Genomic DNA, 25,097 nt, shown 5'->3' with positions numbered 1-25,097 from the left:
TTTGCCCATTTAGGACCTTATAAGGTTTCATTATTTTCTATATAACTGAAATTTTGGTACTTTGGTTACAGTTATGTGATCATTGACACATAAAATATTTTCAGTGGAATACATATTTGGAGATAATTATTTGGAAGACAATATTTGGAGATATTTGTATTATAAAATATGTAGTTGGTTTAATTGCCTTTAAAAATAATACCAGCAGCAGGACAATCATATGTATTTATGCTTATTTAATAAATACATATTTCAAAATACTATATTTTATTAAATAGATCATAAAATAATGCTTCAACATTTAGTTTGACAAGCTTTTAGAAAAAAAATCAGGAAAACTAGAAATGTAAATTAAAAAAATTTACTTTTAAGTAAATATAAGGAAGGGAAACTTTATTTTGCTCTGAGATTTCTATGTAAATACCTAAACTATGCATAAAGAATGGTGAAAGGCATACTTACAACATCAGTGCTATAAAGGGGCTGACAAACTTTTTCAAGTGTGCTTAGATATCTCACATTATCCTTTGATTCATTTGCTGCATCTGTGATTCTGCCATCTAATTCTTGCCATGACTAGTGGAAAAAGAGTACTGTGAAAAACTTCATACATAGTGAACTATATAATAGTGAACTATTTCTTTAATTTGCACTCACTTGCCAGAAGTAAACTTTGTTAAATGAATTTTTAAGAGGCATTGCCAAAGCAGGCAATAAAAGTTAATTTATTGTATTTATTACATATATAATGTATTTTATGTTCATTTTTGGCTGCATCCCTGAAATGTCTTGTTCTTTGACTGGATACATTCAGCACACCAGCAACACATCTAAATTTCCCTCTTCTAATTTTCCTCAGCAAATCTCTCTTAGATGAAAGAAAAACAAACAAACAATAACCTTTATAGTAAAAAACCCAGTATAAAAAAGGAAAAAAAAAATATAACCTTTAGTATTTTAGAGTGTGCAACTTTCAGAACATTGATAACAGCTTTGCAGTTTTGTCCTTTGATTTGTTCAATAATAAAGTTCAATTTAGCAGACATGTATTTCCAGTTCTCCAGTTCCATCAGTGGACCTGAATCCTTAGCTTCTCTCTTTAGCTGTTTGCTCTCAATCAGAACCTGAAACCCAATTGGAAAAAAATTAAAATAAAAAAAAAAAATCAAATGCCTACTATAGCAAATAGACAAGTCATTATATAGAATAAATGCTCTTGAGGAAACTCACTTAGAAAGGAACAAGCTTGCAGTTACTGACACATGAAAATGGTTCCCATTTGGAAAAGCTTTCTAAGTCTGAATTGCAGTTAATCATATTCTTAAACTGAAATTAAGGCAGTTAATACATATGTTCAACTGCTGTCATATCCTGGGTGAATATCAGCATATACAGATAAGCCTTTAACCAGAACCTATGGATTGAAATGCACCAAATGTAAATTCACTCGTACAGAACTTCAAGAACTAGTTTCATAAAAGTATTAGATATCAGTCATAAATTTATCCATTTGTATGTTGATAAATGTAGAGTCAGCTTTTTTTACATGCCTTTTGCATTTTTACTCTTGTGAGCTAAACACACTAACTATAGTATGCCTTATAAGTAGAGTATGTCCCTGTCTACACAGATTCGTATTTTGACAAAGGATTCTCTCTTTTTCATGGAAGTCTCAGACACTAGTATTTGGATAACTGAGACCTTACCATGCAAGACTTACACAGGACAAAATACACCCTGCTAGGCCTGATCAAAAATCTTTCTAAGAGCAGTATTTCCCACCACAAGTGGTAGCAGAAACTTAACAGGTGATGTACAGTTAGTATGCTCTATATATGTACGTGGTCCTCACCACTGTTATTAGTCCTGCAACCCTCCGTTCTCTTCTTATTCACTTGTTTGTGAATTAAGTGTTCAGAAACTCTTATTCTCACTAGACTGCAAATTCCAAGGCATAAGGACTATCTACTTAACTTCACTTGTGCATAGAAGCAGAGCGCTTCTCTTAATTTGGGTGGAGATGCAGCTGAAGCCTTTAGCAAACTTCAGGCAAGTCTCACATATAATTTATAAATATTCATCCATATTCATGCTGAATTGATGTGTTAAAACAGCAACTTACATGTTCAATTTGTCTATACCATATCATAAGTACTTCCTCTAGCTGGTAAACTGTGTCATAATTGTCAGCAGCTGCAGTTATTTTATCAAAGGTCTGGAGTTCAGAAAAATTAATGTGATCTATTTTTTTCAACTCAACTGTTCCTTCAATGCATGCTGCAGCACCTGAGAAAAAGGCAATTACAATATAGAACCAATTAAGACTTTAAAATATATTTCCACCAGTCAAAGCAATTTAAATTTGAAAATAGGCATCTGCAGTCAGTGTTGTTTCGATATAATAGCAATTTACTACACTCACATAAAGCAGAAGTATCTGATTTAAATGCAGTGATACTCCTTAAAAGCAACATGTCACTATTTTCTTAAGAAAATAATCCACCCATGTATATATTAGGCAAGTAATGGATAATTTTATTTTTCGTTGCAGAATGTGAAAAGTTCCTTATCTATGCACTACTGCCTTTAAAAAGAAATCCTTAAGCAGAATTCCTCTAGTTTGTTTCTTAAATGCAATGCTTACCTCCTAAAAATGAAATGTATTTCTTAATTGTCTCCACAAAATTCTGCTTGTCTTTTGTATCCTCTTTGGACTGACCTAAATTACCCCAATTACTTGTTGCAAGGATAGCAGGGAGAAAAACCTTTTCTATTACATCTTTAATACCAGGTAGGAGTCCATCAGTGGCATCCAAAACACCAAAGGAAATTTCCTGCAGTGTAAAAACATTATTGTTATCAAAGCAGTACCTTACACTAGAAACAGTGTTATACGTTCAACGTATTTTTATAAAAGCACTCCAATGTGCCAAACAAAACTTTAATTTAAGGAGAGAAAATTGTTATATAACACACCTACATGCACCTGTAAGATAGTACTCTCAATAAAAAAGGGAAGTTAATAATTATTTAATATAGTTTTAAAAAGTTGTCTAGTTATGCTTTTGTTACATCAGTTATTTATCTATCACACAGAGTCTCGAAATTTTGAAATGGTGGAAAAACGCCCTCACCCACAATTAGGTATTAATTCATGAATTGAAAGCAGCAAAAAACTCTCTGAATGTCCTTATCTGAAATTATAATAAAAGCAATTATCTGACTAAATATATATTATTTTGAATCAAATTATTTTTTTTCCTACTCTCCAAAACAAAACTTTACAAGGTCTGACTATTTTTAATGTTCCAGTATTTTAAATGTCCTTAAAATAAGCAAGTATTAACATGTAAGAAACTTCCTGTAATATAAATTTCCTTTCCTTATCCCTTCAGCATTTGGAATTAATTGGGAAGGTATTTGATAGAAAAGTAATAGTTATGACCAACACTGAGGCCCTTGATAAAGACAGAATTTGTATCTTACTTCTGATAGTGTTTTTTTCTCTTTCACCTTCTTAGCTCTCAAAAGGAGTGGAATATTTTAATATGAAATATAAAGCATGTAAAATAATAATGGATTTTCTGTCTGAAGAATTTGAAATAACACTAATTACAACATACATATGTGAAGCTATTTCTTATCAATTTACAGTCCCTTAAGCCCTGCCCAAATACTAAGACATGTAGCTATGAACAATAATGAAGCCCACACTTATATAAGAATTTGTCTTGTAAAGCAGAAAATTACATGCCACATAATTTACACAAGATAAATGTATATTTTGTATTTTATTTTTCAAAACACATAAAAAGTTACAGGTAAACTTTTTGTCTCCTGGTATTTGCAATAATGTCTTCTCAGTGTCTCCTTGTAGCTTAGGGATTTTGATTACAATTAAAATATACTTTGCAGCTTTGCTTGAAAAATTTGCTTGAGAATGAGAAATTAATGTTTATTTCTTTAACAAGAATCCTGTAAGACACTAAATTCACAAGTATTTGCTGAAAAGATACAGCTATTTGTTTTTTACCCAAAATGGAGAGAAAAAAAGTTACCAGTAACTTTAGTTATGCGTCAACTGTGAAAAAAATAATGAAACAAAAAAATAGCTGCTTTTAAAGCTTTTAGTTTTTAAAATATATGACAGAGTACCTCATGTATAGTTTTTTCATTTATGGACGTGTCATTCTTATAGCGAACAAAATATAAGCATAGTCCTATGATCTTGTCTGATGTCCTCTCCAAATAAAATTGAAAGATTTTACTTCCTTTTTCAACTTCTGGAATTACCCGACCACATTCTGAAAAGGAATTTCATAGGTATGACTCTTTTTAAAAATGAGGGTATTATAAAATGCATAAAATCAACATAAGGAAATAAAATTGAACGTATAAATAATTTATTTTCTTCTTTTGTCAGAGAACAAAAACCAGTATAATTTTTAATTGTAATTAATCACACAATTAGAAAACTACACTAAACGTATAACGTGTATCTTACAAACCTATTTGTGCATTGTAATGCAATGAAAAGGGAATTTGCTCAGGCCCATCGCTCTGAAACTATTTGCTGGTGACTAAGGTACTTTATTTTCATTTGTCCTACCAAAAAAGATGTCAGGTCTAAGTGAGAAAAGAGACACTATGAGATGGCCTCAGGTCCTCTGTGGATATATTCCTATGCAATTTGATAGCTCAATATAAATAAGTAACAGAACAATATTTGCAGTAATTAGTGAATCATTAGGGATTTCAGACATTACATTCGAATTCTTTACCATGCATGTGAAATCTGAAAAATTTCAAACATTTCTAATAAGTGAAAATTCAGAGACAGGTTTTATGAAAGTGCTTTCTAATGAACTATGGGCAAAACTCATGTATTAAAAAGTCACAACCAATTCAGTACTTCAGGTTAAGACTTCATATTTTTTCTTCCAGAAGTGGTTAAAATTGAGATTTTTTTTTTCCTAAACAATTTGACTTGAAGCAAGCATTTAAAATATGAATTTTCAGTCCTCAGAGCAAAAGGTTGCAAAATTCTGAACAAGCAAAAGCAGATTTTATTCTGAGAAACCTCAAACAAAATTAACAATAGAATGCACTGTTACATGTACCTGTATTATTATTGCTAAACATTTACCTATTCCTCGTGGATCTCCTTCTTGATAGAAAATTTTCAATGATTTTTTTCCTCCCTTGGCAAAAAAGGAATCAAAGGCATCGAACTGTTAAATCAAAGAGTGAATACGTGTTACTCAAAATATTTTTACGCGCCTTTAAGATGTGCAAAACTAATTTGACCATGCTACTGTTTAAAGTTTAGATGTCATGCAATGTTTATCCTCAAATATTGTGAGAAGATAGGAAGTGTCCAACTGAAGGACTCAGCCATGATAGTGAGATCTCTTACTTCCTCCTCATCAAAAAAAAAGGTCAGAAGTTTAGCAAGCATGAGTGGAGATGCATCACCTCTTCAGAGACAAAGGATACACTTCTAGTTATGGTATATTTCTTATGAGCGTGTTTTTTTCCCCCCCAAATAAACAAATATTAAAGCTGAATCAGAACAATCACGGGAAAATGAGTGACACCCAGGTCAACAGAACTTAGAGCCACTTTTGTAAGAAGACAACATTGCATGAAAATAAAAGTAAAAGCAAGCCAGCTCTATATGTGCATTTCACTTTTGTTAACAGCACTAGTGAATAAAGAGTTAAAACAGAGAAGAATACATTAAAAAGACCCATCCCCAAAACAGTGAAAGAAAAAATTGTTTAAGTGCTGAAAGCGCAATGACAAAAAGCAGGAAAAAATTCACTACAAGAAGCACTCCAGCTTGTGAGGAAGAGGAGGACAAACAGTAACTTTGGGGCTTGTATGATTCTACACAGAACGAAAGATGTGAGCTGTCCCCACAGCTACTGATTCTGCAAAGAGGTGCTGTTTCAAGTCCATGTGGTTCTCACACCAACTGTGTGAATACATATGCAGGCTAAAACTTTAAAGAGCAAAACCTAACTCATGGATATCAAAGACATATGTTTATGGGAATTCATGAAATGACAATTTGGTGAGGGACAATGTTGACACAGCCCCAACAGCCTAAACTGTTTATAAATAAACTAAAACTGGGAGCAGAAAAATATTCAACCACAATAATTTTTCAGATGGTCCTGGTGACAGCCAAAAAACCCCCAACCCAACCAAAAATAAACAAACACAAAAACCCAAACCAAAACCAAATACAAAAAAAACCTCTCAAGAACCCAAACTTTCTCAATTTCTCAAGTGTTGGGATTAGTCAAACTTGGTGTAGAACAACAGTTTCACATTAAATCAGAATTATTTCGAACTATATATAATTTAGCAAATGTAAAAAAGGCACAATACTTAGCACACATCTATGTTGTGTAAGCAGAAAAAACAAACAAATGAGGCTAAGTACATTTTATGATATAAAGATATCAATAAACAAACAAAACCCAAACAAATTTGGAGTAAGGCTAAATTTGGCTTGTAACAGTAAAACTGAAGTTCTAAGAATTCATTTGTTTTATCAAAGGAGGTATTATCTGACTGAGTTTTAAATGCTAGGTCAAATCTCTCTTAACAGACAAAAAAAACAAAACATAAATCAGGTGCAACAACAGTCAAATAACAAAAATGTAATCAGAGAAGTTGAGTCGTATCTTTCCACAGCAGCCATACTGTGTTTTGATAATCTATTAAAAGTACAGTTTAACTGTTTCCTCCTGTTTGTTTAATCACTTTGAAACATCATGAAAGACAGCACTAAACACACAAAAATAATGAAAGCTTTCAGAAGTTCCACAGATTTGATATCAATACACTCTGCAAACCCACTTAACCCAATCTTTTTAACATCCAAACATAAATAAAGTGCTCAAAACTGAAATTTCTTAGTGGGTCTTTCAAACATTTCCATATTATTTAAATGGTGCAGGATTAATCTTCCTTCTTATTACTAACAACATGCTAATTTTCAAAATGCTCCCATAAGTCACACACTTTTGTACAATCTTAGAAATTTCATTGAGAATTTGCCTAACAAACGAGAGTGATCATAATTAGAACATTATAAAGTCAGTCTGAGATGGATGAAACTGTTTGGAACTGGTAGATGTAAAAAGATCAAAATAACAGCAGCATTTATATTTTCCTTGAGGTAAGAAAGATGAAAAAGCCACAATCAAAAATTGGGGATATTTGTAATTCTGCTGGGAAACTCAGCTGAAAGATTTAGACAGGTATCCTACTAGATTGATTGTGTGCCTTAGTAATCACATTTTCTGGCAGAAACAATGAAAACAATGGATAACACTTCCTATCAAAGGTGTAGTCTGCTACATATTTTAACTAATAATTTAAATCAACAGGCATATAGGACAGACTCACCGAAGGGACGTCCAATATCATTTCTTCCACAGTTGGTAAGTCTAAGCCTACCCTGGCACTGAGAACTTCAAATATGTATTTATATGATGCATTAACTTTTGCTCTTCGATCTTCTCTTGCTTTTTCATATTGAATCTAAAACATTAAACAAGACTTTCAAGCTAAAAATACACAAAGTAATCACAACAATGACCTGCTACTTAACTTGCAACTAATGCTGAAATTTACTGTCTTGTATTTACAGCTGCAAAATGCCTAATTTTAAAAGTACCTAAATTTTCAGAGGCTAACAGAAAAACAAATTATTAAGTATTATTATAAGATGTGAAGTCAAATCTGAGGATATGTCAAGGAAAAACAAACATTAAGAATATTACAGTTGGATTTTAAGATTTTTATGTGACATTAACTGGCTTCCTTGTTCACAATCAAAATTCCAATTTATTAAATTAATATAGAAAAGTTAAAACATCCATTTAAAATAAAGTATGTAGGTGCGTAAATATTTGCAGGAACTAAGCTGAGTACATGCTTCAATGTAAATTATTCAGTTAATATCTTCTGCTTCTGACCTCTATAACTTTAAAATTTTAAAATATAACAAACATGGGAAAACATGACTCACTTTCTGCCAGAAATAATTTAGTAAAAGAACTAAGTCTAAACAAAAATTTAAAAATTAAAAATTTAAACTAATTATTAATATAAATTGAATTAATAATATGAGGAAAGAACCAGAAACTTATAACCTTTCTTGCTTTGTAACTTTGCACGCTCAGAACTCCACTGGGGCGGTAAAACTTGGAAAAACTTTGACTTCCAAAAGAACGAGACGAAGAGGAAAGGCTTGCTAATCGTTGAGCTGTTTGAGAAGATCTGGCTATTTCTTCTCCAGTGGCTGAACCTTTTTTATTATTTTTTGGTATCCCCGCCATTCTAAAATCTGAAATTTGAAAAGAGAAGATTATGTTCATAACAATTCAGACATTTCAAGTTTACCTTTTGCAGAAAACAGGAGCATCGCAAAACTGACTTTAGAGGTATATAAATTTAATAATCTCATCAAATCCTCTTCCAGTTCTTAAAATGCCAGACATTATACACATTTTTATGGTAGGTTACAAATGTCAAGATGAAGATTGAGACATTTTTAAAAACAATTTTTCATACACGTGCATTTCGTGGAGTGAATGCCTTTCTATATAACAAATATATTTTAAAATATAAATAATTTCAGTGCATGTCTGATTACTGAGAAATAGAAACCGTTTCAAACACAAATGACTTATTTAAATTTGAATTTCTAAAATATATACCCAAATTCAGCAACTGAGCTTACAAAAAGCCTTGCATACACAGAAATTGCTATTCTGCTCAGTGTACTATTACAATAAGGATCAAGATAACTATCAAGAATTCCTCAGTAGTTCATATGAGGTCTAAGGGCAGCCTCCCACTGCTATAACAGCATTATATACTCTCTTAGCCATTATTACCTGATTTGGGAAATAAAAAATCAAAGGGGAAGCTGACATGAAAAGCAACCCCTGAAAAGCAACACCTGGTTGTACATTACTTGCTCCTTATTTTTGCCCATGTAATAGGTGACAAATTGGCTGATGTTCTATGGTTTTAGGCATGCAATCACCTGCTCTAGAAAGTGTTCATCTCTTTCTTGAAGTAAACATACCACCAAAAAAAAAAAAATAGGAAAGTCATCAAAAAAAGTGAAATGTAAATTAATTATATTTATTTATTTTTCTTCATGTTTCTATGACTGGCCTGGTCATCTACAAGGTTAGCAGTGGTACTTTCTTCCTTGTCTATTCCACTCAAATGGAATAAGTTGGATGCCAATTTCCCTCTCTTTTAACTGGTTCAATTTTAGCTGATACTTTCCCCTAAAGCACAAGATGAGAGAGGCGGGGTTCTCACAGCTGTCTTTAAAAAACCCACAAAGGCTGCATTGTATCCTGGCATTGTCCCTGGCTCTCCAAAATCTATACTCAAGATACCTGGCGGTTCAGGTGAGAGTCTCATACTTTCCAAAAACCTGCATGAGCTCCATCTGCCCCCCTCTCCCGGCTGGAATAACAAACATGCTTTTATGTCAAAACCTCCTTTCCTTCCCTCCAGGATGCCCCAAAGCTTCTCTACAGGAACTGTTCATTCAAGGAAAGTAGGTCTGGCTAGCAGCATGCATCATTTTAGGAGGGTGGAAGGAGAAGTGGAGGATTCCCGAGCATTGGGAATACAGCCTTTCGGCTCTCTTCTGAAACGCTGAGCTGCCTTAGCCTGCACTTCAGCTTTGGCAGAGAGATGCAGGCGAAGATCCTCACCGACCTGGCCGGAGCTGCGTCTCCTCACAGGGCGGACAGCGGGGCGCGGTCCCCCGGCAGCACACAGCGCTCACCAGCGCTCCCCTCAGCGGGCAGACTCCTCCCGGTTCGGCGGAGGGGCCGGTGCCGGTACCGGGAGCCCGTAACCGCTGCGGGGCGGGCTCGGGCCGGCGGCTCCAACGCCCGCCCGGCAGCGGCGGGCGCGGGGCTCCGAGGGCGCTGCCGGCGCCCGCCCGCTGCGGCCCGCGCACGGCCGGCCAAAATTCGACCCCCGGACTCCGAACCGTCATTCTACCGTAAAGATCTCGTGTACCTGGGCACCGCTTGCCCGCGCGGTTGGTGTGGTTAGTGTGCCCATGGAAGTTAATTGAATAACGCAGACTGAGCTCTGCTCTGCGGAAATGCTTTGCTCTCGATTATAAAACGTGTGGAGTTATAATTTTTATATTTTTTTTCACCACACAGGGAATTCAATCCTGGTTTTCATTCTGCATTTTTGAGAGAAATATTATCCTTCACTCTTAGGCCTGAAATGATATTTTTATACTAAAGGACAATGCGTAACTCCAGAGGGTGAAGAGATGATTGAAAGGGGGCCTCTTCAATGTGTATCAATATCTAAATGGGGGGGAGGGGAGTGCCAAGAGGATGTTTCCAGGCTCTTCTCTATGGTACCAATCAATAGGATAAGGGATAAAAGGCAGAAAGTGATGCACAGGAAGTTCCACCTGAACATGAGGAAGTTCTTAATGAGGGAGACTGAGCCCTGGAACAAATTGCCCAGAGAGGTTGTGGAATGTCCCTCCCTGGAGATATTCAAAAACATCTGGACACAATCCACGTACTCTGGGATAACACTGCGTGAGCAGGTAGATCAGAACAGATCCGCTGTCCCTTCCAATCTGCCCAATTCTGCGATTCTGTGACAAATGCTACTTGAAATCTCTTCCCAGCACCTGGAAGCAAAAGCAGAAATCAACCTCTGTCAACACTAAACCAAGGCTGCCATGAGTATGTTAACAAGGCAAGGCCAGGATTTCCAGACAGCCTGATACTGCCAGGACTAATGAAAGCAGCACCATTCCAGTGGAGCTGGGTTATCAGCTGCATCTGATCTGGCACTGGTGTGGTACTTTGGCCTCTGGTGGCAACTGGAAGGATGCATCATCAGGTCACCATAGGGGATCCTCACTTTCATGCCATATTTCAGCTACGTAATGCCACAGTCAGGGAAGCTCCTTCCTTTTGGTCCTTATGTTGTCCTGAATGCGGGCTCATTACCTGTGAAGCATCAATTCACACACAGAGGCAAGATATTTCTAGTTTGCTCCAAGAAGGGAGCTGGGTGGCAACACACAAAATGCTGGCTCTCCAATAATCAAAACTTTATACTATTTATAAATTTCAACAAACAAAGGCATCAGCATTCATTGATTACATAACCTTGCTATTAATTAGTGCTCAACCCCGTATTTGCTAGTTGTGTCTTTCACGTCTAATGCTAATTAGTCCACAGGTGCAATTCTTCCTTCCATTTGAGTCTGGGGTCCGTTTTGAGTGGGTGGTCAATGAGTAAGCGGTCACAATTGCCCATTGCTGGGATTATCTTTTCCCCACTTACTACTCAGTTTTGCTATCCACAACAATTTCACTCTTGGTGGCTCTAGTCCGGACAGCCCATTCATTTTAGGATTGTTTTCTCCTTAAAGCAGAAGATTAGCCAAGCAGAAGACGTCGACAATGTGCCTGTTTAATCATAACTGTGCAGCTAAAACTACTGACTAACATAAAAACAAAAATTGAAACGCTTGATTCAGAGCTTGAGGGGCTCGCTGTGAGTTAGGGATGAACCGGCAGACCCCGATCTCATCCCACACTTCTGCAGCACTCCTCGGGCATCCCTGCGCCGGATCGGCCCGGCCGCTGGTGGCGCGGGGCGGGGCGGGGCGCAGCTCCGCCTTCCCGCCTCCTCCCTCTCCCCTTCTTCCTCCTCGTCCCCGCCCTCCTCTCCCGACATGGCGGCCCCCGCGGAACCCTGCGGGCTCACGGACGAGGCAGCCTATGGTGCCTGCTCGGAGCCGGATGCCAGCACCAAGGTGGGGTGCTTGGGGGTGACGGGCGCGCCCCGGGGCTGTGGCGCACGCTCCTCCCCGGTCCCCTCAGGGCGCCTCAGCGGGTGGACGTGCGGGGCATGGAGGCCAGCATGGGGCGGGGCAGCGAAGCGCGGCCGGGCCCGGAGCTGCCCCGGCGGGCTGTCTGTCGGGCAGCCCGGCGGGGTTCGGGGTCGTGGCGAAGGGCGGACGGGCCGGGCCGGTCCCTGTGAGCTCCTGAACGCCGCGGGGCGCACTCGGCTGGGCCCGCGCCTGTCCTGGCTCTGAGCGAGCGCTCCGGGGCGCTGCGGCCAGTCCCTGCCCGGGCGGCACAGAAAAATCTGTCAGGACGCCCCAAAGTTTTTTACTTTTTATTAGCAGAACATTGTAGTTGAATTTTAAAATTTTTTTCCCCTTGCCTCTATCACCAATTATACCACTTTTTATCCACTTGGTCGTTCATACGGCTCTTAGTATTTAGTTACCTTGGGGCTTCAAGGAAATAGCCTTACAGAGTGGTAGGCCGGTTTTGCTGCCAAGTTATAATCAAGCCTGACAGAAGTTCAATACCTGTGCCATGAAATAATAAAAATAATGAGCTCAGGAGTCTAGGAGGCTCAATATTGAATATTCATGTCGCTGTTGCACTTGTGTGTGAAGTTGTTCATGTATGCTACAGCCCCATAAAAGAATAATAAATATAAGGATACTCTGTTTTGATGCATCTGATAATACATATTGAATGATACCACTCATGGGATTGTTTATTTGTTTTAAACATTACATTACAAAGATGTATTTATTTAACACAAATGTGTACGTATAGAATCAGGACAAAAGGTTTTATTTACACTTGAAGTAATTATCTTTGTTACTTCTGAATCTCCTGCTTTTTAGAGTTATTACTAACTGGCATCTTTGTTAATACCCATAATTCAATTCTGGTTGATGTATAAAATATAAACCTTTTGTCCCCACAGGATTTCATATTTCAGCAGACAATGTTAAGAGTGAAGGATCCTAAGAAGTCACTGGATTTTTATACAAGGGTACTTGGAATGACGTGAGTAGAATTTGTATGCTGTGATAAGTTTGGGGTTTTTTTCTGTTCTTCTGAAAATAATTTTTTTTTTGGATGTAATTATACTAATTGGTTTAACTACATAAACAATGCTGTCCCTTCAGCTGATGCTTAGTTGAATGGTCTGGCAGTAAGCTGTAGATGCCTAAGCTGCAAATGAACTAATATTGGCCTTGACTAGAAATTTCTTTTTTTCTTAAATAGGTCATTAATTATCAGGGTACAACTTGCTTACTTCCTCTTCACTGAGCCTGCAGCTAACTGGTAGCTTTTATGACTGTGCTTATAATGAGGAGTCATTGTTAAAAATCTTGAAATTAAGTTTTTTCTGCTAGTTCTCAGAGGTGGCTTATGACTGCCTGCAGTCACGTGAGAATAAGTAAATAAAGGGTAAAGACAAAGTCCAGGCTCAATCTTTTGGAGAGGGCTTTCGAAGGGAGATGCCATGCAGTATAACACGTTTATTCTGGGGCTTTTTGTGTATTCTTACCATTTCAGTAATTTCAAAACAAAATACTATGTTTGTAAACATCTTGAAATGAGTCCAGACTAAAGTAAAATAAATTACTTCCACTGTAGTGAAAATGTGTGAAAATAAAAAATACCTTGCAAAAAAGAAATAAGATTAATTTTGTATGCCTACTTGTTCCAGTTAAATGCCTCACATAAAATGTATGCTTCATGTATTTTTAATTGATTAAATTGTCACATCTGAAGGGGATTTTATCATTACAGCTAGACATTGAAACTCTAAATGTATTTCATTTAAAAGGATGTTTGTTATGTTCTTAAACTTTGTCTGGTACCAGTGAGCTCTCTAGAATGAGTAAGATTCAAAGTAGATCTTTTTATTCCTTGGTGAAATTTTAAAGTGATTAAAGGTTTTCCTATGAAAACACAGTCAAGTAACAGAGTGACAGTCTAAAGATTGAAGCCTTTCTACTGACTTTTCTATTTAGTTACTGGTAGTTTGGTTTTTAAACATCTGATTCTTTTAAATTTTGTAGGTTTGTAATGTGTTCTGGAGTATTTTTATTTGATGGTTTAAAATGTAGCTATTTTAAGGTGTGGATTGTAAAAGAGCAAAAATTCATGGAAATAATTTTTCCATAGGGGAGGCATCTTGGTTTATTTGCAAGCTACCTGACTACTCTTTTAAGTTACTATTTCAAAATAATTGTTGCCATTTAGACTGCTTCAAAAATTTGACTTTCCTACTATGAAGTTTTCACTCTATTTCCTGGGGTATGAAGATAAAAACGATATCCCGAAAGATAAAGCTGAGAGAACACCTTGGACCTTCTCTAGAAAAGCTACACTTGAACTGACACAGTAAGTATTTACATAAGGAGAGATGACAGTTTGCTAACAGTGATTAAACACTATTGGATAAGTGTAAATCCCATTAGATTGAATAAAAAATTTAATCATTACTGTGGACACATCTTCACTGTCATACAAACTTACAATATATCTGAGATTGGATACTTGGAAAGGTTAATCTTCCTCTTTCAGAGCTCTTTCAAACTGCTAGGTGAACATGAATATGAAACAGTACTTAGTATATTTTTTATGCATGCCATCTGGCTAAGTAATTTAGGGAAACCCAATGTGGCTAGACCTTTCTTTGGAACCCCAAAGCATCCTAATAATGGGTAACTATTGCTTTCGGAATCTAATCTAAAGTGGTATTAAGTCAAAACATATGCTTCCTGTAAACAGGACAATTTGGTTAATACTACTAATCATTATAATTGTGCAGACACAATCTCCCAAACACTGTCTTACTTAACTGCACGACCTGCTACGCTCACTTGCTGTTCCCCAGTGATGGGTAGTTAAACTGATTTATGCAGCAAAACCTTCTCTCTAATCTGAATGAGACAGGAGTATTTCTGACTCATTAAAATGTAGACCCTAAATAATAGTGAAGGAATGACATGACTGGATTAGTCCCAAGACCATCCCTGGAGCCCATGACTAGGGAAGATCTTTGTAGTTTAATGAATGCAGCCGACAGCTGAAATTCTCTGGTTTTTTTGGGAGAAACAACTTACCCTCCCCAGGAGAACTGAACATTTAGGATTAGTTAATTTTAATGCTTTTCTTCAATATGTAATAATTACTTCTTACAGCAACTGGGGCACTGAAAATGATGACAGTCAGTCTTACCACAATGGCAATTCAGATCCCCGAGGATTTGGTAGGTCTTTAGTCTTGTGTTTATAGTTTTTAAGCTTTGAAATAAAATGTGCTAACTCTTGGAAAGTACGGAACTTGCCTTTCATCCTTTATCTCTCTTCTTTCAACACATATACTGTGAAAGATGATGAAAATAAATGAAGCAATGTGTTGCAGAGTAATGAGCCATAGTTATACTCTTTATCAAGAATCTAATCCTTTGGCAGGCAAACACACACTAATTGTAACTACTGAGTGAGGAACATCAGTTGTGGTTGTGTATTAGATTATCATGGTGGTTAAACTGATTTCATCCTGGATTTCTGCTATATTATCCACTAGTTAACGATTGTAAGGTAGAAGGACAATTCCATTTGTCTGTAGCACTGAGGATATTATTTGTGTGGCTTCATTTGATACTCTGAGTGCTTGAAAGGTCACTGCTGTGAGATAAGTTTTCACACTTGGTCCAGCCACTTGACATTTAAAGCTCCTGAAGTGATTTGTAAGCTCAGTCCTTGCATAGCATTAGTGTCAGTCTCTGCAAAAACAGCATTGCTGATGAACTCCATGTTCTGTTAAACAGAGCAAATACAGCAAAATCATGTTATGGAGCTGCAGAAGAACACACTGATATAAGTTTGACTGAAAATCTTACGTTTTCCTATTCTAAATAAAGTTATTGTCCAAACAGCACAAGATACTTCAACTCTAACACTCATATTTAAAAGGCATTATCAAAAGACAACTGTTTGAAGAAGAATAATGTTAATACCCAAAATGCTCTTTCTGGAATTTTCTCTTAAATATGGTCATAGCTTATGTGAACTATGGCATGAAATACGAAACTTTTTTCACAGAACACTCAGCAGTATTTATATTGCACTTCACTCTTTTTACCTTCTTGCACAGGACACATTGGAATTGCTGTTCCTGATGTTTATAAAGCTTGTAAGAGGTTTGAAGAACTAGGAGTGAAATTTGTGAAGAAACCAGATGATGGTAAGTCTTGATCAGAAATGCAAGTAATTTTTTTTCCCTTTGGTTTTAATATATTCTGTCCATGAGATCTTCCTGGAAAGCTGGGTAATGTGTTGCTAGGAGTTGCCACTGCTTAGAGGTTTCTAGAACCAGTTACCCATGCACCACCTTATAGAGTGGGCAAAACTGGCAATTCCAGTTCATTCCAGTAACAATAATACATCAGTCTGCTATGTGCCTTCTGTATGCAGCATGACCTTCAGTAAAATTCACATTCTCTCTTGATGTCATAGTTTAAATGTCATTTATACTGCTGCCTAGAGTTGTTACAGAATTTACTGTAACATGGATCAGATTCACATGGCAAATCTGCTTGGTTCTTGTCTTAGGAAAATAAGTCAGAAAACATAATAGTTCCCACTCATTTAAACTGAGTCATTCTTGACTTTTCTGGCTATTTTCATGTAAATCCAACTAACACCTACTGTACAACCTACTAGTTATTATATTTTTAACTGTTCTTTCAGCTTTGGTAGGAAGAGCCCCATTAATCTTTATCATAATTGACTTGTATTATGTATAGCACAAATATCTAGAGAGTATATATGCAAAGAATGTATATGTGAAAATATCCCAAAATGCAGAAGTGGTGAGAAGTCTTGCATTTTTCAGCTGGATTCTCTTTCATAAAAAGACCTCATGAGATTTTTAGGACTGATGCATTCAAAACCAGACATGTAATACTAGTAATTGAAAACAGATTTAAGTGATTTTCATCTTATTCACTGTGTTCTCAGCTGAAGTAAAATAAGAAGTATAGCTGAAAACTTAACTTGATTTCTTGAATTAAGAATAGATCTTGGTATTTCTAGCATTTTAGAGTTTCTGAACCTTTTTAATTTGTCTATTTGTTAAACAGCGAGAGGCTCATTTCCTGTGAAATGAGAGTTGCTGACTTAGAGCTGTGCAGTGGTAGGAATGAAAGTACATAGAAGAACAAGCTTAGACTATAAATGGAGAGAATCCCAAGAAAACTCCTGAAGCAGACAAGGGGTGGGGGCAGAGCAAAAGCTCTTCTTTAAAATTCAGAAACAAAATTGATGCATCAAATGCCAAGGAGGAGGACAAAGTTTTGGGTTTCACAATGTTTGCAGAGCAGGGTGGGAGATCAAGCATGGGGGTTTATTTTCCTGCCTTACTGAATAAACATCTATTTTCTCAGTTGTTTTTGTGACTAGAATATATTAAGAGCTAGGCCGGGTCTGTTACAGTAAATAACTTAATGGAGCAAGTATAACTACAAGTGTGTGGTTAACACTTTAAAGATAACATGTTAAGCTGTGCTATCCTGATCTACTGTTGAAAACAACTTTTGGGGACCCTGTTTTAAGGAATAATATGTTTTCCAACAGTAAAATTTGTAACAATCCTGTCCTGCATTTCTTTGCTTTATGAAGTGATGCAGAAGTATACTGTAAACCATGTCAGAGGTAAAAATTTTATGGTAAAATTTCAGTGTGGAGTCGGGAATGATGGGAGATGAACAGGGCAGAGGAACACAGGATTTTATACCAGCAAAGCCAGTTCAAGAAAATATATCAAAACCTCCCCAGAGCACAAAAATATTTTCCTCAGTTTTGAGGATGAACACTTACAGGGGCATATGCAAAAAACTTCAATCAACAAAAGATTGAATTCCAAAGTGACTTTTAACTACAGCTTTATTGAGAGTAGGATTGACAGTTTTGCATACAGAGATCTAATGCCGATTAAAAACTAAGCTGAATGTTTTTAGAATTATCTGTCTAAATTTGAACTAATTCTCATGCAAAATGAAATATATTTTTCAAAGTAGTCATATTTGACATTTAGAAGCAGTCATGTAGTCTTCATTTTATCTTTTTTTTTCCCTAATAGGTAAAATGAAAGGACTTGCATTTGTTCAGGATCCTGATGGCTACTGGATTGAAATTTTGAATCCTAATCACATGGTGACTCTCACTTAGTTCTAGTGAAGTATATTGCATAAGAGACCCACTTTCAGACTCCTGGAGAAAATCTGTAACAGTGTTTGTGAAAATTGCTTAATAGAGAGGAATCAGTCACATTCAGAGTCTCCTCCAAAACTATCCCCTGGGAGCTAACTTGGATTCCTTTTCTCTTGTCCTGTGATGCCACTGCAAATTGTTACCAGTTACGAATATTCAATCATTTTCTGGAAGAGCACTTACACAGATTCTCTTCTTGAACATTGATTATGTTAATATTTTAATAAACACTGTCAAAAAATATGTGACCAGAAGCTCACTGCATCTCACACTGATTATATTTAAACTAGCAACAACTCCTGTGTTACTACTGATGAGCATCAACGAGGAGGTAAAAAGAAACTTCAGTATATTTTTTATGAAGTCAAAAGATCCTGAAGGCTTCATGTCCTATCTTGCATGCTAGAAAATAAAATGTCAGGCTAATTTTGACTGGAGTAGTAGCATGCTTATAAAAGTCATAATCTTACTTACATTATTCCAGGCAAAACTCTTTTAAAGAGAAGCTTTAAACAGTCTTGCAAAAAGAAATTTTATAGAGGGATAAATCTGTACAGCAGAAAGAATTCAGTCTTTCAGCTCAGCTTCTGACTGCTGATTGATAGCCAAGAGAAGAGGTCTCATAGTTGCTAACTCACAGTAGCCCTTGTCTTTTTCAACAGGAAGAACTTGCTCATAATTTTTGTTTCAGTAGAAGCCTGGGACTATATTTGACTTTAATTTTTTAAGGCAGACTATACAGAGAATTTATGAAAAAGAGTATCTGAAACAACTAGACATTTGATTGCCCTCCTAAAACAAGTGATGGTACATACCTGCAAGCAGAAGGAAAATATGTAGCATTTCCATGTGTTAACACAAATTATAAAACCTCTGCATTGTCTTTTTCTGGTTTGAGTAGCACTTAATGTCTTCAGTTATGTGGCTATCAAATAACATGTAGTGTAACCAAAGGCTAATAAATAGTGTAAAGGCATTGCAGTTCACTTCCCAATAAAGCACTGGTGAAAGCTACAAAAAATTTTAAAGCACGATGATGTGTTGCTTTGCTTATTGTTGAATTCTAGATGACTGAAAGGCTGTTTTGCTTTGAGTATTCTGATTGGAATCATTGTACTCAGCAGTGAAACTTCCAGTGATCCTTTCCTGTGCACTCTTCACAGACCTCACTGATCCACCTCTCATCTGTCTCCTGGACAGTCCTGGGAACCCAGTCAATTGCTCGGTGGTGGCCAGTGCCAAAGGGAGTTGGTTGCCTAAAAACAGGGTGAGGCTTGACTCCAGCTCCTCCTGCCACGTGCTGGGCCCAGACAGTGGAAGGACCCTGGAAAGCCCCCTGTGAGCAGAAAAGCCACACTATGAAAAGCCAGTGTCCACAAAGGAGACAGAAGAATCTTGCAAATACATTCAAATAAAGGGAGAGTGTTCACTGGGCCACATGCCGGTTATAAACTCCCAGCCACATGTTGCCCTCTTCCTTTCCCCATTGGCTGAGGTACTAGGAAGGTACCGCTTTCCTGAACTGCCTACCACATATTTCCTCCCTAAATATGTCATTTTCCCCCAAGATTCAGAAACTCAGGCTTGTGCGTGGACCCATTTGTCTGTTTCAGGAGTCAAACTGTCTGGGCTTTAACAAACCTGCTGCTTGAAGTTGGTAGAGACATTAGGAACTATTTCAAAGACATTAACACCTATACCCTGCTCATGGAATTGTTTGGAGAGACATTAGCACACATCTTTCCTATCATGTAGTGTAGTGGATAACTTCATAAGTAGCAGCAGGCTATGCTAAAGCTTTTCTGCTTAGTAAGAAAAAAAAAAAAAAAAAAAAAAAAAAAAAAAACAAAAAAAAAAAAAAACCACCAAAAACCACCAACAAACCGTTAATGATGAGTCTTTTAATCTGCAACTTTAAAAAATACTTTAGACATAGAAAAACTTCTGAAATTGTTTCATGTTCTCACTGATTACAGGCCACTATTTTTGCTTCTTCCAAGGAAAGCTTCTTTTCTTTTCTTCTAGATAAAGTGTAGTGCTTTGCCTCCCGAAGGGCTTAAATTTAGCTTCATGCAGCGCAACACAAGTCACTCTCATGGTTACGTAGCGACAGGCCCACATTCCCCATTCCCGCTGGGAGAAGCTCTCCTGACGCAGGAAAGCAGAACACGCAGCGAAGGGCAGGAGCTACGCACGCCGCTACCAAGGAAACAGGGATTTTGAATGCAGCCAAGGAGCAGCGGACAGGGGTGCCGGGGAAGGTTACACAGCAGTCGCTATTTCCCAGTCCCTGCTGTCCGGAAGTGCCGCTGTGTCCCGGCCGCCGCGCTCCACGGGCGGAGCAGGAAACGGGGCGGCGGCGGCGGCGCTTCCGCGGCGCGGCGGGACCCACTGGCGTCACACGCACGCCGCTGCTGCTCGGTGACGTCAGCGCGCCGCCGGGTGACGTATGAACGGCGGCGGGGCGGGGGGAGGAGGCCTCGGCGGCGGCGGGGCCGGTGAGTCCCGCGGGCGGGAAGGGCGCGGCGGCCGCGGCCCCGAGGCCGACCGGGGTCTTGAGCTGCTGCCATCGGCGGCTCCCGCCGCGCACGGGCAGGGCGACCTGGGGCGCGCCGGGGGAGCGCCGGCGTCCGGGGAAGGCGCCAGGCGCGTTTGGCGGGGAAGCGATTTCACCTGAAGTGCCTTGTTGTGGAGGCGAGGGAGGGGGCGGCCGAGCGGGCTGGGGTCGCTTCCCCTGGCGCCTCCCGAGCTGGGGGTCGGTGGCGGCCCGGGCTAACCCGGGCGCGACCTTGGGCGCATCGCCGGCTCCGGCCGCCCGCTCTGGTCCGCGCCCGCCTCACCTGCCGCCCCCTCGTCCTGCCTCTGGCTGGCTTCTCAAGGCCGTGCTGTGGCCAGCTAATTCGAATTTTATTTCTTAAAAAAATACACGTTTAGTATTTTGACGCTTTCGCGGTACTCAGTGTTTTCCCTGGTGCTTTGGTGTCGTAGTAGTTTAATCACTCTGCAAGTTACGCACTGCTGTGATTCATTGAAGTTACTCTTAACTTAGAAGACTTTAAAAAAAACAGCTTGCTGTTAACTTGTTAGCAATCTGCCGGTGATCTCGCTTGCCAAGCAATGCTTTTTGCTCGTGTTTTTAAAGCGTAGCAAACAGACCTTCTTAAAGTCCTGTGCTGGAATAGTTCAAGTTTTTATGTGTTTTAGGATTTAATTTGAGCCTGCTCAGAGAGCAGGTGTATTTGATGTGTCTTCTGTTACAACTCTAAATCCGGTGCTAGAACTGTTCTGTTGAGATGTCTACTCAAATTTAGCAAAAAAAAAAAAAAAAAAACCCCAAGAATTTTCATGAATGGCTTTTGAATGTATTTTGATAACACAAGCCAACTTGATAACATGCATTACTTATAGGAAAGTTACTTATGTATTACATTTTGGTCCTCAAAAAACCAGGAGACTTTCTTTGTAAAAAGCCTGGATTTGATTTGTAGGATTAAGGTGTGATTACTTTCTAGTTCATGAGACTACCTAAAAATATTTTTTTCTGCCTTCTCTTCCTTTGTTCTCTTAAACGTATCCTGTAAAGAAAACTAGAGTGACCCTTAGGAGAGAATTCATAGATCAAGATGTCATCCATTTAGCAAATTAAATACAGTTTATTTTTCCTCCTGGAAGGTTTGATTGAAAGGTTAACAGTAATTTGTAATTGTTGAGAGAGACTCATTATGTTGGTCATTTATTTAAGCAAGTCAAGCCTCTATATTTATCCATTTCCTGACCTTACAGTTTTGTTTTGGTTTCCTGTTTAAAAAAAGGCTTGTGCAATAGAAAGTTCTGCAGCTGCCTTAAGTTTTGTAAAAAAAACCAACCACCAAAACCCAAATGAAACCCCCAACACTTCAGTTAGGCAAGAACACTTGGAGAATTTTGTCTGTATAGAGAATAAAGCATGTGTGATACAGTTTGTATAGACCTGGTTTAATTAGGACACCCATCTGGGAAAATGGTGTTTTCAGAGACATTAATGCTGTAGCAGAAATGTCAGGATGGAATTTTTTGGCTTATAATGAATATGGCAATGTGTTATTGTCTTCTCTGATGGTTAAAAATATTAACAGTCAAAATTAAATTATGATGACTCAGAATAGCAATACTACTCCTGTATTCTAATGTTTTTAGAAGTTTTCCCATTAAATTGAAGGTTTTTTAAAGAATTTATTTCTGCAAGAAGTTGAATTGAGAAATACGCATCTCTCTCACTTTCATCATAAGGCTTTGTGCTCATGGTTTCTGATGGTGTGTATTTCATGCATTGTTCCAGGAAATGGTCCAGTTGTTGCTGTGCAGCTGGATGTTGCTGAATAACATTTCTATGAGCTTGCTGTTCAATCTGTCTGTTGTTCAGAATGGCAAAGAACCCTAATTTCCCAGAAGCGGGGAATCTGCCTACAGGCTATGCGCACTGTAGGTCTTCAGACAGCTTCACTGGTGAGTGGACCTAATGTGGTTTTTTTAGATCTTAATGTTTTTGTGGTATGCCATTTTAACCAGGTTATTTTTTTATATATATGTTAGTGAATAATCTGCACTAAGTATATTGTTCTTTTGTTCTTGTACTTAGCTAAACTTACTCCTTCTCTTCTGTGATAGGAAAGCGTCTGAGCAGAGTGTAAAATGTTAGCGCTGCAGCACTTAAATGATGGGAATATGTTTGCAGATGAGCAGGGCATAACTTCCCATATGCTTTGAGTCAAAACATTTTTTAGTTCTAAATTGCTGTTTAGAATGCTGTGATTGGATGATGTGGTTCATTTCCATTAATATTACCATCTGCTTTCCTTTTAATCCTTTTACAGCAGAAGGGTTGGAGATGGGACTTGAAAGTTCTGTGAATTGCTCTTATTTGAGCTTTTATATTCAGTATTTATAAAGTCGCATGGGTTGGTTATGTTATTTCTGTTTTTGGCTACAAATTATCAAAACTTGTTTGGTCTTTTTCCTTGTTGCAATTTTTACTCAGGTTCAGCTTTGGTTGAACCAACCATTGTTACTTAGAAGTACAAAGGAGCTAGGGTTCTGACAGAACCGAAGTATTTACACTCTGAATGTTGAAGTATTTACTGAAAATTTCTGTTTCTTGAGATTATATATTTATGAAAAGACATATGTGTATCCATTGAAAATATAAACTGTATTATTTGAACCAGTGGTATGTTTGTACAGTAGTGTTACTGTTACACCTATTGTGTTCTGGGAGTCTATAGTAATATAAATTGAAACTAAAGTAATATTTTACTGGAATTTATTTACAATATATAAAATAATTATGAAGTAATGAATTACAAAAAAATTGATATACTACTCAAGTGCCATCCAATCAACTGAGAACCAATTTTTAGATAAAAGAGCAGTGTAAAAGAATTACATTTAAGAAAATTCTCTTTGTGTAATTCTGATAAAAGTATTAGCTTGCTAGGTACAAACTAGAGAATGTAGGAATTAGTTTTTTAAGGATATGAAATTATTTGCTCAGTGTTTATAAACTGGACTTAGTTAATGAAAAAATTAATTCTAGCAATAATCTGTTTACTTGCATTTATTTCTAAAGTTTTGATAGAGCTATCAGTTATGTAAGCATTCTTCACTCATGTTATATAAAATTTTTCTTCAAATAATTAAAGATTAATTTCTTATATTTAATTTTCTACACCTGGTAGAAGAACAACACTTCCATGTTTCATTGAAGCAGCACTGCTTTTCAGAGGATTCTTCTGTGTTAACCTAAATGAGAGGGAAGAGGCTGAATGCTGATCCTTCATTGTAACTGAGAGTTGTTCAGAAAAGAGGTCATTGCTGTTGTTGCTGAATTTCCTAGATCATGTTTTTGTATCCCATAACATGTTACAGATTACCTACTGAGTAGAAATACAGGAAACTGCAAGTGTGGAAGGGGTGGTTGTTTCTCCAGGCACAGCACGCATTATGTAGTATTGCATGCTGCCTTATGTCATAAATACTAGGCTGCATTTTTCACATGCTCACTTGTTGAAGATGGCCACACAACACATATAGCTTGTCTTTCATTGAGGTCAGAGAAGTGGTTTGTAGGCCTTAGGACTTAACAAATGCTTTTTCAGATTGTTGCAGTTCTAATGGTGCCTCAAAATCACTGAGAAGACTTTTATTTATTTCTGTGTCATGACCAAAGCTGCAGCAGCTGACTCCTGAAGCAGTTAATTACCTCTGAATACCTCCTGGAAATAGGTTGTAGTGCTGGCAACAGGCTTACAAATGCCATGTTCTTTGACTGCCAGGAAGAGTAAGCGCCTGTATTCTCTGAATAGGTGATGTTGTTTGATGACAGAAGATGCCAGAGGGAGCTTCAAGAAGGGCTCTGCCCAAGTTCTTAGCAGCATCCATCTTTTTTTTAATCATAAATAGTACTTTTGAATAACAGCTAGAAAAAGACATGTTTAGCTATACAGGGAAGTTGTGAGCTCATAGCAACTTGGCACGACTAAAGAGGTTATTAAGTTTTACTTCCTCAAACAAGAAATGTACAGATCGCTTAAAGGGTTGCCTGAATTTGTACCATTAATGAATCCAGCCTAGGAAGATATGAATGAATGTATTATTTTGTTCTATATTTTGGAGGCAGGACTGTCTCACTGGTCTGCTTTATATGAAAAATCCACAATACTGACAAAACTTGTGTTTGAAATCTGTACTGGTAGATAATAGATGAGTTGCCATGTTTCTTCAATATACTGGTGGTACCCATAGTGCACAGAAAAGGTATGAACATGGCTTTGTAAAGGTGACAGTGCCCAACACTTTGGGTCATTCAAACATTTCAAAGGCCTCCTCAGCTTGTAGCCATCATTTGAGTCCTGTATTTCCTGTGCTCAGCAGGTTTGTGTTTGAAACTGATGGTGGAATAGTACACATGGAGCCAGCA

The 25,097-nt window shown here is 37.7% G+C and overlaps 3 protein-coding genes across 4 annotated transcripts in view; 2 read left to right on the top strand and 1 right to left on the bottom strand.

Annotated features, from left to right (window-relative positions):
- The window catches only part of DNAH8 (dynein axonemal heavy chain 8), a 118,876-nt gene extending 108,999 nt beyond the window's left edge, over positions 1 to 9,877 (bottom strand). The window contains exons 1-9 of the mRNA XM_053938593.1: positions 9,766 to 9,877; positions 8,172 to 8,365; positions 7,423 to 7,557; positions 5,147 to 5,231; positions 4,156 to 4,304; positions 2,645 to 2,834; positions 2,123 to 2,286; positions 948 to 1,124; positions 463 to 576 (exon numbers count right to left, since the gene is read on the bottom strand). Of these exons, the coding sequence (XP_053794568.1) occupies positions 463 to 576; positions 948 to 1,124; positions 2,123 to 2,286; positions 2,645 to 2,834; positions 4,156 to 4,304; positions 5,147 to 5,231; positions 7,423 to 7,557; positions 8,172 to 8,357 (1,200 nt within the window). The 5' untranslated portion in view covers positions 8,358 to 8,365; positions 9,766 to 9,877. The remainder of the gene's footprint in view (positions 1 to 462; positions 577 to 947; positions 1,125 to 2,122; positions 2,287 to 2,644; positions 2,835 to 4,155; positions 4,305 to 5,146; positions 5,232 to 7,422; positions 7,558 to 8,171; positions 8,366 to 9,765) is intronic.
- A 1,857-nt stretch (positions 9,878 to 11,734) lies between these two features.
- On the top strand, positions 11,735 to 19,173 carry GLO1 (glyoxalase I). Its single transcript, XM_053939504.1, has 6 exons — positions 11,735 to 11,857; positions 12,832 to 12,914; positions 14,124 to 14,264; positions 15,068 to 15,135; positions 16,026 to 16,115; positions 18,012 to 19,173. The coding sequence occupies exons 1-6, from the start codon at positions 11,777 to 11,779 to the stop codon at positions 18,098 to 18,100; spliced, it is 552 nt and encodes a 183-aa protein (XP_053795479.1). The 5' UTR covers positions 11,735 to 11,776; the 3' UTR covers positions 18,101 to 19,173.
- A 1,435-nt stretch (positions 19,174 to 20,608) lies between these two features.
- BTBD9 (BTB domain containing 9) overlaps positions 20,609 to 25,097 on the top strand; it is a 140,969-nt gene continuing 136,480 nt past the window's right edge. For both annotated transcript variants that reach the window (XM_053937651.1, XM_053937650.1), the window contains exons 1-2: positions 20,609 to 20,640; positions 22,461 to 22,627. In XM_053937651.1, the coding sequence (XP_053793626.1) occupies positions 22,546 to 22,627 (82 nt within the window). In that variant the 5' untranslated portion in view covers positions 20,609 to 20,640; positions 22,461 to 22,545. The remainder of the gene's footprint in view (positions 20,641 to 22,460; positions 22,628 to 25,097) is intronic.

The sequence above is a fragment of the Vidua chalybeata genome, chromosome 3, assembly GCF_026979565.1.
Source record: "Vidua chalybeata isolate OUT-0048 chromosome 3, bVidCha1 merged haplotype, whole genome shotgun sequence".
Lineage (NCBI taxonomy): Eukaryota > Metazoa > Chordata > Aves > Passeriformes > Viduidae > Vidua > Vidua chalybeata.
This window is presented reverse-complemented; position numbering and strand designations above follow the sequence as displayed.

Bases quoted from the DNA above. Each gene is read 5' to 3' on its own strand.
- GLO1 (XM_053939504.1), top strand. From the start codon at position 11,777: ATGGCGGCCCCCGCGGAACCCTGCGGGCTCACGGACGAGGCAGCCTAT. The intron at 15,136-16,025 runs GTAGGTCTTTAG...CTTCTTGCACAG, and splicing joins TTCAGATCCCCGAGGATTTG to GACACATTGGAATTGCTGTT. The intron at 16,116-18,011 runs GTAAGTCTTGAT...TTTCCCTAATAG, and splicing joins TGTGAAGAAACCAGATGATG to GTAAAATGAAAGGACTTGCA.